At 46.9% G+C, this 12,999-nt stretch overlaps 1 protein-coding gene across 3 annotated transcripts in view; it reads left to right on the top strand.

Moving 5' to 3' along the window:
• Nucleotides 1-12,999, top strand: part of TROAP (trophinin associated protein) — a 395,831-nt gene that overhangs the window by 81,136 nt on the left and 301,696 nt on the right. For all 3 annotated transcript variants that reach the window (XM_086964115.1, XM_086964124.1, XM_086964108.1), the window contains 2 exons: nt 7,143-7,216; nt 7,927-8,081. In XM_086964115.1, the coding sequence (XP_086820241.1) occupies nt 7,143-7,216; nt 7,927-8,081 (229 nt within the window). The remainder of the gene's footprint in view (nt 1-7,142; nt 7,217-7,926; nt 8,082-12,999) is intronic.

The following is a 12,999-nucleotide window of genomic DNA, read 5'->3' as shown; positions in this document are numbered from 1 at the left end:
GGGGGTCCACTTCGAGGAAGTCCTTGGGGGGGGGGGATAATCCTCTCCTCCAAGTCCTTAATAGAATTGGAACTTACCAGCACTAAGGCTAGGCAAATTCTTATTCTATGGCAGGACCGGAGGCTTCAGATTATGCCAGTTCAAAGCTTATCGACAACTAGCCGAGCCACCTCTGTTACTGGCTTAAAGTAGAACCTCTTGAACGTGGAGTCTGTGGACCAATCCGCGGCCCTCATCAGGTCCTCCAACCGAGTCCCTAGCGCAAAAGCCTTCAAGGCCATAGCTCCTCGAGCTGAGTGAGCACCAAATTTCTTTGTATCAATCCCCTCCTCCTGCATCACCCAACGCACCCATCTGGCGATTGTCGGGGAAGAAACAGCCTTGTACGGTTTCCGTAGGGCAATCAGCAGTTGTCTTTCACCCGGAGGGCGAGTATCATCAGTCATATTCTCCTATGCACGGAGGCACTGCACTACACACAGCTTTGGGGAATCCGGAAAGGCCGGGTATGAAATAACCCTTGTAAGGGTCTTAGTTCTCCTGCTCACTGTAAAAGACACCCCTTCCGGGGAAAAAGTCTGTGCTGTAATATCGAGCGCACGCACGTCTGAGATTCGTCTGCAGGAAACCAAAGACAATAGCATCGCTAGCTTAGCAGTAAGCTCTTTCCGAGACAAAAACCTATTCGGTTGCCAGGAAAGAAACAAGTTCAGAACCCTGTTGACATCCCACAGGACTGAATACCGCGGCTCTGGGGGCAGCGAGAGGCGAATCCCCCTTAACAGTCTGCAAACCAAAGGGTGCTCCCCGATCGGGAAACCCTGTACCAGGTCATGCCCCGCTGATATGGCCGAGCGGAAAGTATTGATAGACCTATAGGCTAAACCCTCTTCCGCCAAGGAGGCAAGGAAATTAAGGACATGGACTACATCTGTCCCCACGGGATCGAAACCCCGTCGCACACACCAGCGACGCCACCTATGCCATGCTGACCGGTATCTCCTGGCGGTGCTGTCCGCCCAGGCCTTAGAGAGCAGATCCTCTGCCTTTCCCGAAAGGCCTGAGAGAGACCAGCGGCGCCGGAGATCCGCCATGCCATCAGCCTCAGCGAGCCTTCCTGAACCAACCTTTGGGGATTCCCGTCCGGGTTCAGGAGAATGTGAGGAGAGTGGGGGAGTAGGATTGGAAAATCCCTGGAAAGTTCCAGAAGAACGGGAAACCGAACTTGAGACCTCCACCAAGGCGTGATCATCACCACCTGCGCTGATTGACGACGCAGTAACGCCGACACTCGCGTGATCATTGAGAATGGAGGGAACGCATAACCCTATTCGTTCGATCAGTCCTGGAGGAACGCATCGGTCGCCTCCGCTGACGGGTCCGGGCGCCAACTGAAATATCTCGGTAACTGGTGGTCCAGCCGCGAGGCGAATAGATCCACCGAAAACGGACCCCACCGGTCCATCAACTCTGAAAACATCCCCGGATCCAGCTTCCAAACGCTGGCATCCAGGAGGTGCCAGGAGTGCCAATCGGCCACCTCGTTCTGACGGCCTGGCGAATACTCCACCGAGACCTGATGATCCAGGCAAAAGTGCCAAAAGTCCCGCGTGAGATCCGCCAGCATCTTGGATCTGGTGCCACCCAGATGGTTGATATATCGGACCGCAGACACATTGTCTATCCGCAGAAGGACACACGATTGGACTCGATCCTTGGTCCAGCACTGGACAGCAAAGGAACCTGCCAGCAACTCCAAGCAGTTGATATGTAAAGACTGTTCGAGGGCAGACCAGGCGCCGCCCGTGGAGAAATCTCCGCACCTGGCCCCCCAACCTGCACGACTGGCGTCCGACTCTATCACAATGTCTGGGGCGGACCCAAATATCGCACGACCATTCCAGACCTCCATATGCGTCAGCCACCATCGCATTTCGTCCCTCACGTCCATTGACAGCGGAATCAGCTGTGAGTACGTGAGACCCTTCCTGAGATGATACGCTTTCAACCGTTGCATGGCCCGGTAGTGAAGCATGCCCGGGAAGATGGCCTGAATCGAAAACTACAACAGGCCCACGATCCGTGCTAGGTGACGCAGCGAGATCATTGACTTCGCCAGGGTCTGGCGCAACTCGTGTGGACATTTTGCGGGCGGGAAGACTCAAGGAGGCTGAGACAGAGTCTATGCTGAACCCGAGAAAAGTTGCGCACTGAGCTGGGACCAGGAGAGATTTCTTCTCGTTTATTACAAAACCTAGACCCTGCAACAGGTCCACCGCGAACTGCAACTAGGACGCTAAGCGCCTCGGACACTGGTCCATGAAGAGCATATCGTCCAAGTACACTATCAGTCTGACCCCGCGCGCCCTCAAGGCCTCTACCGCTGGGTGCAGCACCTTTGTGAAACACCACGGCGCCGAGGAGAGCCCGAAGGGCAGCGTGGTGAACTCGTACACCTGACCATCCCAACTGAATTGAAGGAAGCGACAGTGCGGAGGGAAAATCAGGACCGCCAGATAGGCGTCTTTTAAGTCTAGCCTGGCCATCCAGTCGGCTGGTCGTAGCACATCCCTCAGGAGGTGGATTCCCTCCATCTTGAAATGTCGGTATACCAGCCACTCGTTGAACTCCTTCAGATTGATAACCGGATGGCGGCCTCCATCTACTTTGTTGACTAAAAAGATGTTGCTGAGGAAGCCGTCCGGGTGCTCGCATGCGCGGCAAATGGCCCCTTTGTGAAGGAGGGCGAGAACCTAGTCGCGCACCAATTCTGCATTGCGCTGCGAGAACGTAATGGGACGAGGACGCTGGGGCTGCTGTGGACGGCCATGGAACTCCAATTGGAAGCCCTGAACCGTCTGTAGTACCCAGGCGTCCTTGGTAAGGGAAAGCCATGCTGGGAAGAACTGCGCCAGACGACCCCCTACTCGTAAACTCGCAGAGGGTAGCACACTCGCCTCTTTCACCCTGTTGCTGACCTCGATAGACCCCACGTCCTCGGAACTTCTGACCTCTGGTGGGGTAAAAGTTATTGTAGCGAGAGTTGTGTTCCTGACCATGTCCGCGTCCGAGCCTTGTCCTCTATCGGAAGGGTTGCCCCGACCGAACGAGCGGCCCCTGCCTCGTCCGGCCCCTTCAAAAACCCGAGGGGCAAACACTTTTTTGATATTGGACTGGGCTCGGTCCAGTGACGTAAACGTAGCCACGAATTTACCAAGCTCCTTGATAAAAGGATCGCCAAATAAACCGACAGCTGACAGGGAAGGATCCGAGGCCGGGGTAGGCGCCGGAATGAGGGCCGCAATTTTTGCGTACGCCTCATCCAAACGTGCCGTCAGGCATTGCTCTAGGGGCACTATCGCCTGATCCACCGCTTTGTAGATGGAATCATCCACCGCCTGGTAGAAGTCATCATCCCAGGAGGTATAATTCAGAGGGTCTTCCTCCGAGTACTGGCCTGACTCCCCCTTCATAATGACGTAAGTTGGGCTCTACAGGAGGGAGGTACAGCACAGCTAATTATAAAACCCCTGAGGGTATACTGTGGGTCTGGGGAAACCCAGAGGATATGGCGGCACAGAGGCACAATTTTCGGGACTAGCCCAGGGAACGCAACAGCCCTCTGTGTACCAGGGCGCCACCCGGTCAAGCGTTCCCTAGCGCTACACACCAGCGCCAATTACGACCCTGTCAGGGTGTTCAGAAGTCCGAATACAACCCACTCTGGGCGTCACACTGAGGGAGAACCTAAATTTCGTCCCCGCAGGGTGTCAGGACCGGGTAGCCAGGGACAGCGCTGAAGCTGTGGAAAATGCGGTAAAAAACGTGTTTAAAAACGCGAATTCCAGGGCGCTTACAAACAGAGAGCACTGCCCCCTAGCGGCGCTCGCAACGCACCGCACTCCGCTGGGTCAACAAATCGCGTAAGGAGCGCAAAAGCATCCCGCGATGGCAAGAGGACCTGTAGGGGTCGCAAAACACCAGCGCTATAAAGCAAAGCCACGCGCTGCCCACAGAGAGCCCCAAACCGAGGAGAGAGACAAAAAAAACACTTAACTTGCTGCTGAGCAGCGAAGAAAGAGGAAGTGGATGCAAGGCATGATGGTTGCTGCCGGTGCATAGAGACTGACAAAGGACTTATTAGTCAGTTTCCTGTTTTTTCCCTGGTGTTCATGGGAAAAGTAGTTTTTTACATGTTTTCTTGCTGCTGTGAGAAATAAAGTGAAGAAAGTAAGGCATAATCTGAAGCCTCTGGTCCTGCCATAGAATTCCATTCAGCCGTTCGGGCTGTAGCCGTGTCTAAAGGTCCCTATGGAAATTACGTTTTGGGACCCCCCTTTTGGCCCCCGCTCGACGAATCCCCCCGAAACTCTCAGGGAAGGAGCGGAGCGGAGCTGGCCAAAATTCTGGAAAATTACACACAGATTCCTCAATCGGCGCCAAAGTTATTCCCAATAGAATGTTGAGCGCATATAGATATATAATTTGCTCAAATTCAATTTCTCAACAACTTCTGGAGGGATTTTCACCTAATCTAGAAAAGGCACTACTGCATATCTGTCCCTACCATTTTGCCAAGTTTGGTGTAATTCTGTTCAGCCGTTCGGGCTGTAGCTGTGTCAAAGTCCCATAGAAAATGCCATTTGAAAAATTTCAAATTCAATTTTCTCAAGAACTACTGGAGGGATTTTCACCAAACATACAAAAGGCACTGCTGCATACCAGTCTCTACCATTTTGCCAAGTTTGGTGTAATTCCATTCAGCCGTCCCTATGGAAATTAACATGGGGAAACACGTTTTGGGACCCCCCTTTTTTCTCGGCCCCTGCTTGACGAATCCCCCCGAAACTTTCAGGGAAGGAGCGGAGCGCAGCGAGGCAAATGTAAGGAAAATTACAGGCAGATCCCTCAATCGGCGCCAAAGTTATTCCCAATAGAATGTTCGGAATTTCCTATGGTAACTAGGTCCTAACTATATATACCTACTGGGGACCGCCAGTAGGTAAGATATATATATAATAGTCCCCATTGCGCATCAAAGTGGCACATGGGGTAGGCACGAGCAGTATTTCAAACGGGACACAGACATCGTCAAGTGCCTACTAAGACCAGGATTCTTTGCGACCTGCAACATTGAAAACGCCCACCAGAGGGAATTAATTAAAAAGACTGAGCAATCACCTGGCAGTTAAACAAGGCGGAAATCATCGATGTCCAAGATCATTCCCCCCGAAGAAGGCCGAGTTACTGTGCCGAAATGCATTGGGATAAATAGCTGTAATCCCGTCTTGAATAAATACTTCAATGCAAACGTGACCTTGTGCGACTCATCTCTTTCCCAGCCGGGGAAGGTGTTCAAGATATTTATATATATATATATATATATATATATATATACACACATACACATGTTATGTACATGAAAGTTTGAAAGACACTAATAAGAGCAAAGCTAAAAGCCACTTAATTAGAAACAGAATTGGTTTAACTTAAGCTAGGGTGAAACCTATTGTATTTTCAATGCTTGTTTATCAATGGCAAAACGTGGCCAATGTAGTGTCCCTGAATTGGTTACGGCTGCTGTTTTATGTCTGCTCTACGATTATCTTGCACAAGACATGCCCAGACATTTGATAGGCCATAGTTGTTCCAGACTTCTAAAGCAGATTCATAGTCTTTCCTCTCTCCTTGTCCTTGTCATTCCACTCTTCTGCAGTTGAACAGATTTTTGGGACTCTGGAGGTTACCAGGTCTTTTAGGTGAGAAAGAAAATTATTAGGTAACAGTTGGATCTCTGTTAATTTGAAATCTGTCTGGTTCCCTCCAGTAGAATTTCTTTCTGTTTTCTTCTTCCATTTATATCCCTGGAGAAAGACTATCTGCAGCAGTGAATGGTGTTGACCCACGGAACACCAAACAGGTGCTGTCATCCGTGATCTTCCTCTTTTATTTCTAAAATCTGTTTAAGGAAATGGCAGTTCTGGTTCTCCTTTCCTGTTGCCTACCGGGTTCCCGTTAGACTGACATTCTTCTAACTTCTGAAGTGTAGCTCCTCGTGCTTGAACATCACCTAAAGCAACCTTGGTAATATCTTTTTCACATTCTCTTCTGAAGAGCTGGCTTCCTAGCAGGCACAGTTGAGTTCTTGAATCAAAGGTACCATAACCTTCCAAATGAAAAGAAATATTACTGTCCCTTCAAGGAAATGGACGACTAGGCCTGCTATAAAAACAATCTTTATTTCCCTCCATAAATATGTGGGGTTTAATGATTTTTCTGTGGGAGATTGTAATGGCCGCATTGGATATGCTTCCATAACAGTGGCTCGTTCTGAGAGTGGGGTACCATACAGAGGGATCAACATTTCATCCTTTACCTAGAATGTAATGAGGTGGAATTTTGGTGTAAAGTTGTCCCTAATGCCCGCTCTTCGCTGAAGTTCTCGTGCTCTGTCCCCATGGTTGGGTTTTTTGGGAACACATTTACTTCCACATGTAATTTTCAAGGTCAGGTGCTGCTAATTGTTTAGCACCTGCTTATGATAAACCTGGGAGCTGCGGTAAGGGCCTATGCCATGGAATGATGATCGGAATCAGTGGCTGTGAAGGAGGCTGCCAGGCTTCCGCAGGCCTCTGTAGAAGTCTATATAATTGATGGCTTTTGTATTTTCTTAACTGTCCTGGCTTCTCTTCACACACCCGATCACCTTACACAGGGCGGCCCTACTATCTGTATCCTTATAAATTCTGGTCTTACTTTTTGCATCCTTTAGAAGGTTCTGCTGTTTTCAGATTACTGTGCTGTTAACCTGACTTCCGCATCTTTGATCATGGTAGAGCCCTGCTTCTCCTTTCCTGGGGTACATTTGCCCTCACTCTGTCAAGTGTGACATGTCTGCTTTCCAAAAAGGATGGCCTTGCTCTTTCATGTTTAAAGACGAGCGGCTCTGCTTTCTATTATTTTTAATTTGTTTTGTTTCAGCACTAAATTTCATAACGTATCAAACACTTTCATCTTCTAGGTGCCTCCTGAGACATGCGGAAACAAGCCCTGGAATACATCTTACATAACCAACTGCGTTGTTATTGATCATTAGTTCTCAGTGACGTGTAACCACTTTTCCTCTTCCACTGCTTATGTAGGTGCTGAGAGAAGAGGGCCAGGACGAGGACTCTCCTCCCTTTCTGTTGTGCCGCAGGATTTGGAGCCCATTGCAGTGAGTGTGACATGTCTCCTCCGTAGACAGGGGTTTGGTTTTCATGGCCTAGAGTGGTTGGTTCTTTATGCTCATTATGTAGCGTCTTTTGAAGGCCAAACCTAATTCCAGTGAGAGTGACCTGTCTCCTCAGGAGACAGGTGTTTGGTTTTCATGGCCTAGAGTGGTTGGTTCTTTATGCTCATTATGTAGCGTCTTTTGAAGGCCAAACCTTTGTTAATTTCTTATTTGTATGCTATTGACACACCGACATCCCCAGTGTCTTTCCCTAATTAATAGTCTCTGGTATTTCTGTTCCTATTTGTTTTAGTATCTCTCCTAGATTGGTGTGCAGGCAGTAGAGTGGGTTCAGTAGTAGACCCCATTGACCAGGTGTCTATGTAAGTCCTGGTGGGAGTAAAGCACTTCAGGGCAGCTCTGTTATTTGCTAGAAGGTTGGCGGAGGAAATAGATAGCATGTATTTCATGCCTATTTGGGGTATGCTTTTGAGTTAACTCATGCAGTCTATCAGTTGATCATTATTGTCATTATAGTGCTGCTAAGCAGAGGGTGTGGCAATGGAGTAATGGAAAGAGACCAATCTGTAGTCTAGTTGTAAAATACTGCTGGGGCAGTGCTCAAGGTCTTCATATATTGCAACTCTCTGATTCTTCACTTGACATTATGAGAGGACTTTACAATCCTACCTCACCCCTATTTTGTGCCGTAGGTGAAAACACAATTGCACAGAACGGATGGCACATTGCAGGTCACAGAGGGAAGACCGTCTGGTAACCAGGCTACAAATGGTGCTAAGCCAACCAACCGGAGCACAGCAACATCTGCAAAGGCAACTCCGACTGCACCACAGAGTGCCGCTGATGGGTAAGTTTGAGATCAGAAAATGAATGTGTAGGAGCACTCTTCCCTCCTAGGAGTCATAATGTGCCATGTCTATATTTCTGTACGTTGGTTGCGGACTGTACGTTTTCAAGTTTCACTCTTCACTCTTCACTCCGGGACTACAAGTCCGCTCTCCTGGGCTGTACTCTGTCCTTTTGTTGGACTTTCACGGCATGTGCTTTTCAGTATGGTGAGTTCTCCAACGATTACCATCTTCCTTTAGATATGCAAGCCCTCTTCGCCCCAAACCCAAGTTTGTGCATCCAGCAGGTCCTTTGAACGGAGTACTTCCAAACATTGACCTCATGAATGGCAAATGCAGAACCGTTGCAGAGCATACTACCACAAATGCGTGCTGAGCATTCATTTTTAGGTCTCGCCTGGCGAAAGCAGCTCATGCGCTGCTCTCGCCAGAGATGACCTTTTGCAATCGAATCTCCTAAAGCCTTACATGCACGCGCAGGGATGGACAAAGATGGCTGCTCTTGCCATTTGTCCAAACTTAACCGCATGCGCGTGCATGTAAGGACAGTGGACAGTCTGCCGGCATCTTGTTGAACACGCATGCTTTCACGCCGTGCTTTCACTTTAAACGCAGTTTAAAGTGAAAGCACTCCGCCATGCGCGTGCACTGCGCGCCAGCTTGTCTCAGAGTTAAATGTTTTTGCTGCTTCCTTTGATATCTCTTCGGTACTGAGCATTCGTAGAACAGTTGAGTTCCATAGATCCATGGGAATTGGCATCTTGGAATACTGCGATGTCTACAAAAACACATGAGAGACTGCAAAGAATCCACTGGGGCCTTGTGGAGTTATATTATTGTTATATTATTGTGGTTTTTCATAGATCCCTTTCTGCAGTTGAAGGCATTATCTGGCCACCTCGTTCTAAAGTGCTGGTGACGTGCAGGTGAATGGCATATAGAAGTCTTGCTGAGATCTAAGATCTGACCTGCTACAGTCCTGCTGACATGCTGCTGACATGCTGCAGGGGGCATTCTTAGCCCTCACATGCAGGATTCCTGCTGGGCTCTAAGGTCTGACAGGCAAGAGGCATGAACTCGGAGCTGTGATGAGAAGGCCTCCTGCTCAGTGCTCTGACTCTCAAAGGTAGCACGTACATAAAAGACCTGGTTGATTACAATAATATATAATGTTGCAGACTTTCGGATGCTACGGAACGGAAAACTTTGCAGTTTGGCCTAATTTAAATGAAATGCGTGAAATTCGGACATACTTGGAAGGTTCCACTATTTGTTTTTGGCAGGCTATGACCGCCTGCTTGCATCCCAGGGGTACAGCATGCGCGCCCCTCGCTTGTTTAGAAATGTGCAAGGCACTTAAGACAGCACAGGAGGCTCAGCAGGTGCTGCTGGGCCATGTGTATCTCGTAGATCACAGATATTATTAATGCTTGATAAAGTGACTGCCCCAAAGGCACTCATTATGACTGGGACTGACTTTGGTGCGGATATACCGGGGTGCCTAATCTATATTACCACCTGGTATCTCCCCTGGAAGTCTAGCTATTTTACAAGTTTTTTTTCTGCCGAAATGGGGAAATGTCTGCCTGGACCTAGAGTTACCAGGTGCTTAACTGAGAAGTTTTAAAACCACTGGCATTTAGAAAAGTGTCAGCCGGAGTACACACATGGTCTTTGGGGCTGAGGTGGGGGTGGGGCAGAGGTGCTTGTGCCTGTCTTGGGAGATTCCCTACTACGCACTCTACTACTCACTCTATACTACTCACTCTTCTACTCTCTACTACTCACTCTTCTACTCTCTACTACTCATTCTTCTACTCTCTACTACTCACTCTTCTACTCTCTACTACTCACTCTACTACTCACTCTCTACTACTATTCTATACTACTCACTCTACTGCTCACTCTCTACTACTCTCTACTCACTTCTACTACTCTCTACTACTCTACTCACTCTCTACATTCACTCTCTACTACTCACTACTACTACTCACTACTACTCTCTACTGTTGTAAATGAATCTAGGACCCTAGTGCAACTTTCCTGAATCATATCCTTATATAGGCATAAGAAATCACTACCATATTTGGCCTGTGCCTTGCAGCCCAAATACGGCATGGCTACGACCACGAAGTTCCGAGAATCATAACGATTTCTTGGAAAAACCTGCCTTCAGCAGCTAGGGACTTCCCTCTGCTTGAATATTAAGTTCTCCAAGAACTCCTGGCGTTTTCCAAGAAATTAGCCTTTGAGTGACTTTATTAAGTCCAAACATGCGTCACACTCGGCACCTTCAAAGTGTAAATATGCCCAGGTTTGCCCAGTTAAACCCACGGTGGTTTGGAGCAGATCGACTATCTACTTGCCTGACTCCCTGCAGCAGCAAGTGCCGAAGGAAGCCGACCCTCCAACTGACGCACTAAGAGAGACGCTGTCTTTTCTCTTGCCGAGAAATCCAGCTCCAGTGTTCCCAGCTTACCCTTGCGGGTATCTGGGAAATCGAGTCCTGAGAGAGAGATACAAGACCTCCTTCATTCTAAAACCAAGGTACGGAGCTGATTAGACCTCTTAAAGAATTCATGGAATAGATTCCTGGCAGAAAACTACTAAACTTAAGCTACTCCTCACTTACTTCTTCCCTTGTACTAGACTTAGGTTAGGTACACCGGGGTAGGCGTATTTTAGAAGCACCAGTTGAGTGCTTTTAGTCATTATTTATTACTGTATGTATTTTATACATTTTATGCACTTTTATGGCTTAGAAACCATATCATGCTTTTACAGTACTACTTTATAATACTGTGTGTATTATATGCCTTGTGCTTTATAACCAGTATTACAATTGTAGCAGTTCATTTCCAATGCTTGAGAAAGAAGACTGTTCCATAAATACTTTTATTGAAAACGCCTGTCTCTCTATTTCTCTACATCTCTGGCGAAACGAAGCAAGCCCGATTGACTGAGTAAAATAGTTATCTATTGTTTCCGCGACTCTAGAGATTTGATTTCTTATTCTTGGGAAACAAAGTTGTCATGTTTATGCGGTTATCAGAAACTAATCCCTTCTTGTGAATTCGAGAAACTTTCTAGTGATCTCTGAGCTAGCTGGCACTCACTATTAAGTTTAATATATTCGGTAGAGACCTAGTATACCTCAGTCCTACGTCTAAACTACAGTATATATTATTCCAATGCGCAGAGCCTATTGGGAATATAGGAACTACACTACATGGCGCCCAACGTTTGGTAAGGCGATAATTTAACGCTAGATACTAGAGTAACTCAGTCGTGCTTTTCACACAGTTCCCGTAAAATACTCCAATAGACGTCTGGAGTGGGTAGAAGGTTAATATTCGCCAAAACTAAGTAGGAAGAAAATCCTATGTATTAGTTTTTGGTTTGTTCAACGTTGAAGGATACAGTGTTCTAAAATATTGTGCACCTGATCTTTGTTTCCTTGAAACTTTGCTCTGCAAAAACTTTCAGTCGACAAAATGTCGGAAAGTGACGATGAAAGGGAGAGAGCTAGAATAGCAGCTCAAGCAGTCTTAGATGACACAAATCTCCAACAAAATGACGCGGATGCGATAATCATCCCGGTAAATGTAAGAAAAACCAGAACTATAAAACTTATAGAAAATGGGGTATCATCAAGAGGTGGTAAAGTAATCTTTGTTATAGAGGCACATGAATATCGGCAAACAGAGGTATTCTATTCATGGATTCTATTTCCTGCAGCAAATGAGGTAACACACGAGTTCCACTACTACAAATTATAGGAACCTCCAGCGGAATATGTTCCTTTCGAGGACATTGAAATTCCATTAACTTACCAGGAGCATCAGCTCTGGTTTAAAGCCGCCCTACAAACTCAAAATCACATTACCAGGCTCGGTCCACTAGGTAGACCAGGAGATACATGGCCAGTACTAGCCAGCTATACACCACACCCTGACATTAACGGAATGACAGGTCCAGAACTGTTAGCTCAGCTGAAACAGTTAATTAAAATACACAGACAATTGGTTCAATATGTCATGCGGACTTTAACAGTCCAACCAGCTGTAAGGATTCCACAGCACACCCCTTACCAGGGGAACACAAACAAAATTACACCACAGACTATACAATCAGTCATTGGTAAATTGCCCGCAAAGAGGGAACAAATTCCGTTCTGGTTAGCTCAAAAAATTACTCAAGATAGAGGCAGTATTTCCTGATAGTACACCTCATGAGAAACACAGAATTCTGACAATCTGTTTACCAATGGGGATACCACCACATGTGGAGGACTGTGATACTTGGGGTACAGTCTTTGCTTCAATCTACACAAAAACACATGGTGTACTGTCCATTGCGGTAATACCAGACGTTCTGAGGCAGATTCAAAATGAATACAGTCCAGAACCGGCCTTAAATCTAAGTATGAAATTACTGAAAGATTTCAAACAGGTTTTCAGCTATATTATTAGCTAACATTAAAGGTGAAGCAGAATCAGTGGCAATCCGCCAAAAGTTAAAAGAAACAGCTATAAGAGATTAACCATATGAGCTTGCTAGAATTATTGAAAAATCATCTGAAGAATTAGGAAGAGATAGTTTGGGTGGGAAACCAGTAAAACCTGAATTATCAGAAAATCCTGAAAAGGTGTTTATTAAAAATAATCTCACTACTCCTAAAAAGAAGTGGGAAAATACTAAACCGACTCTTCCTAGAGAGAAACATTCTCAGTCCAGAGGAAGATCTCCCCAAAGGGGAGATAGGTCTCCCTAGAGGGAGCCCTCTGAAAAAAGGTATAACCATAGGAATGGGTATAATTTGAAAAAACCTGACATATCAAGATAATGATACACGTCCCTCTCGATCTTTTCAGACTTCCTTGCAGAAATCTGAAAGAAGAGGGCGGTCAGAACACA

This window comes from Lissotriton vulgaris, chromosome 1_1 (assembly GCF_964263255.1).
Source record: "Lissotriton vulgaris chromosome 1_1, aLisVul1.2, whole genome shotgun sequence".
NCBI classification, from domain to species: domain Eukaryota; kingdom Metazoa; phylum Chordata; class Amphibia; order Caudata; family Salamandridae; genus Lissotriton; species Lissotriton vulgaris.
Note: the sequence above shows the minus strand (reverse complement) of the source record. Positions and strands in the feature narration are given on the sequence as shown.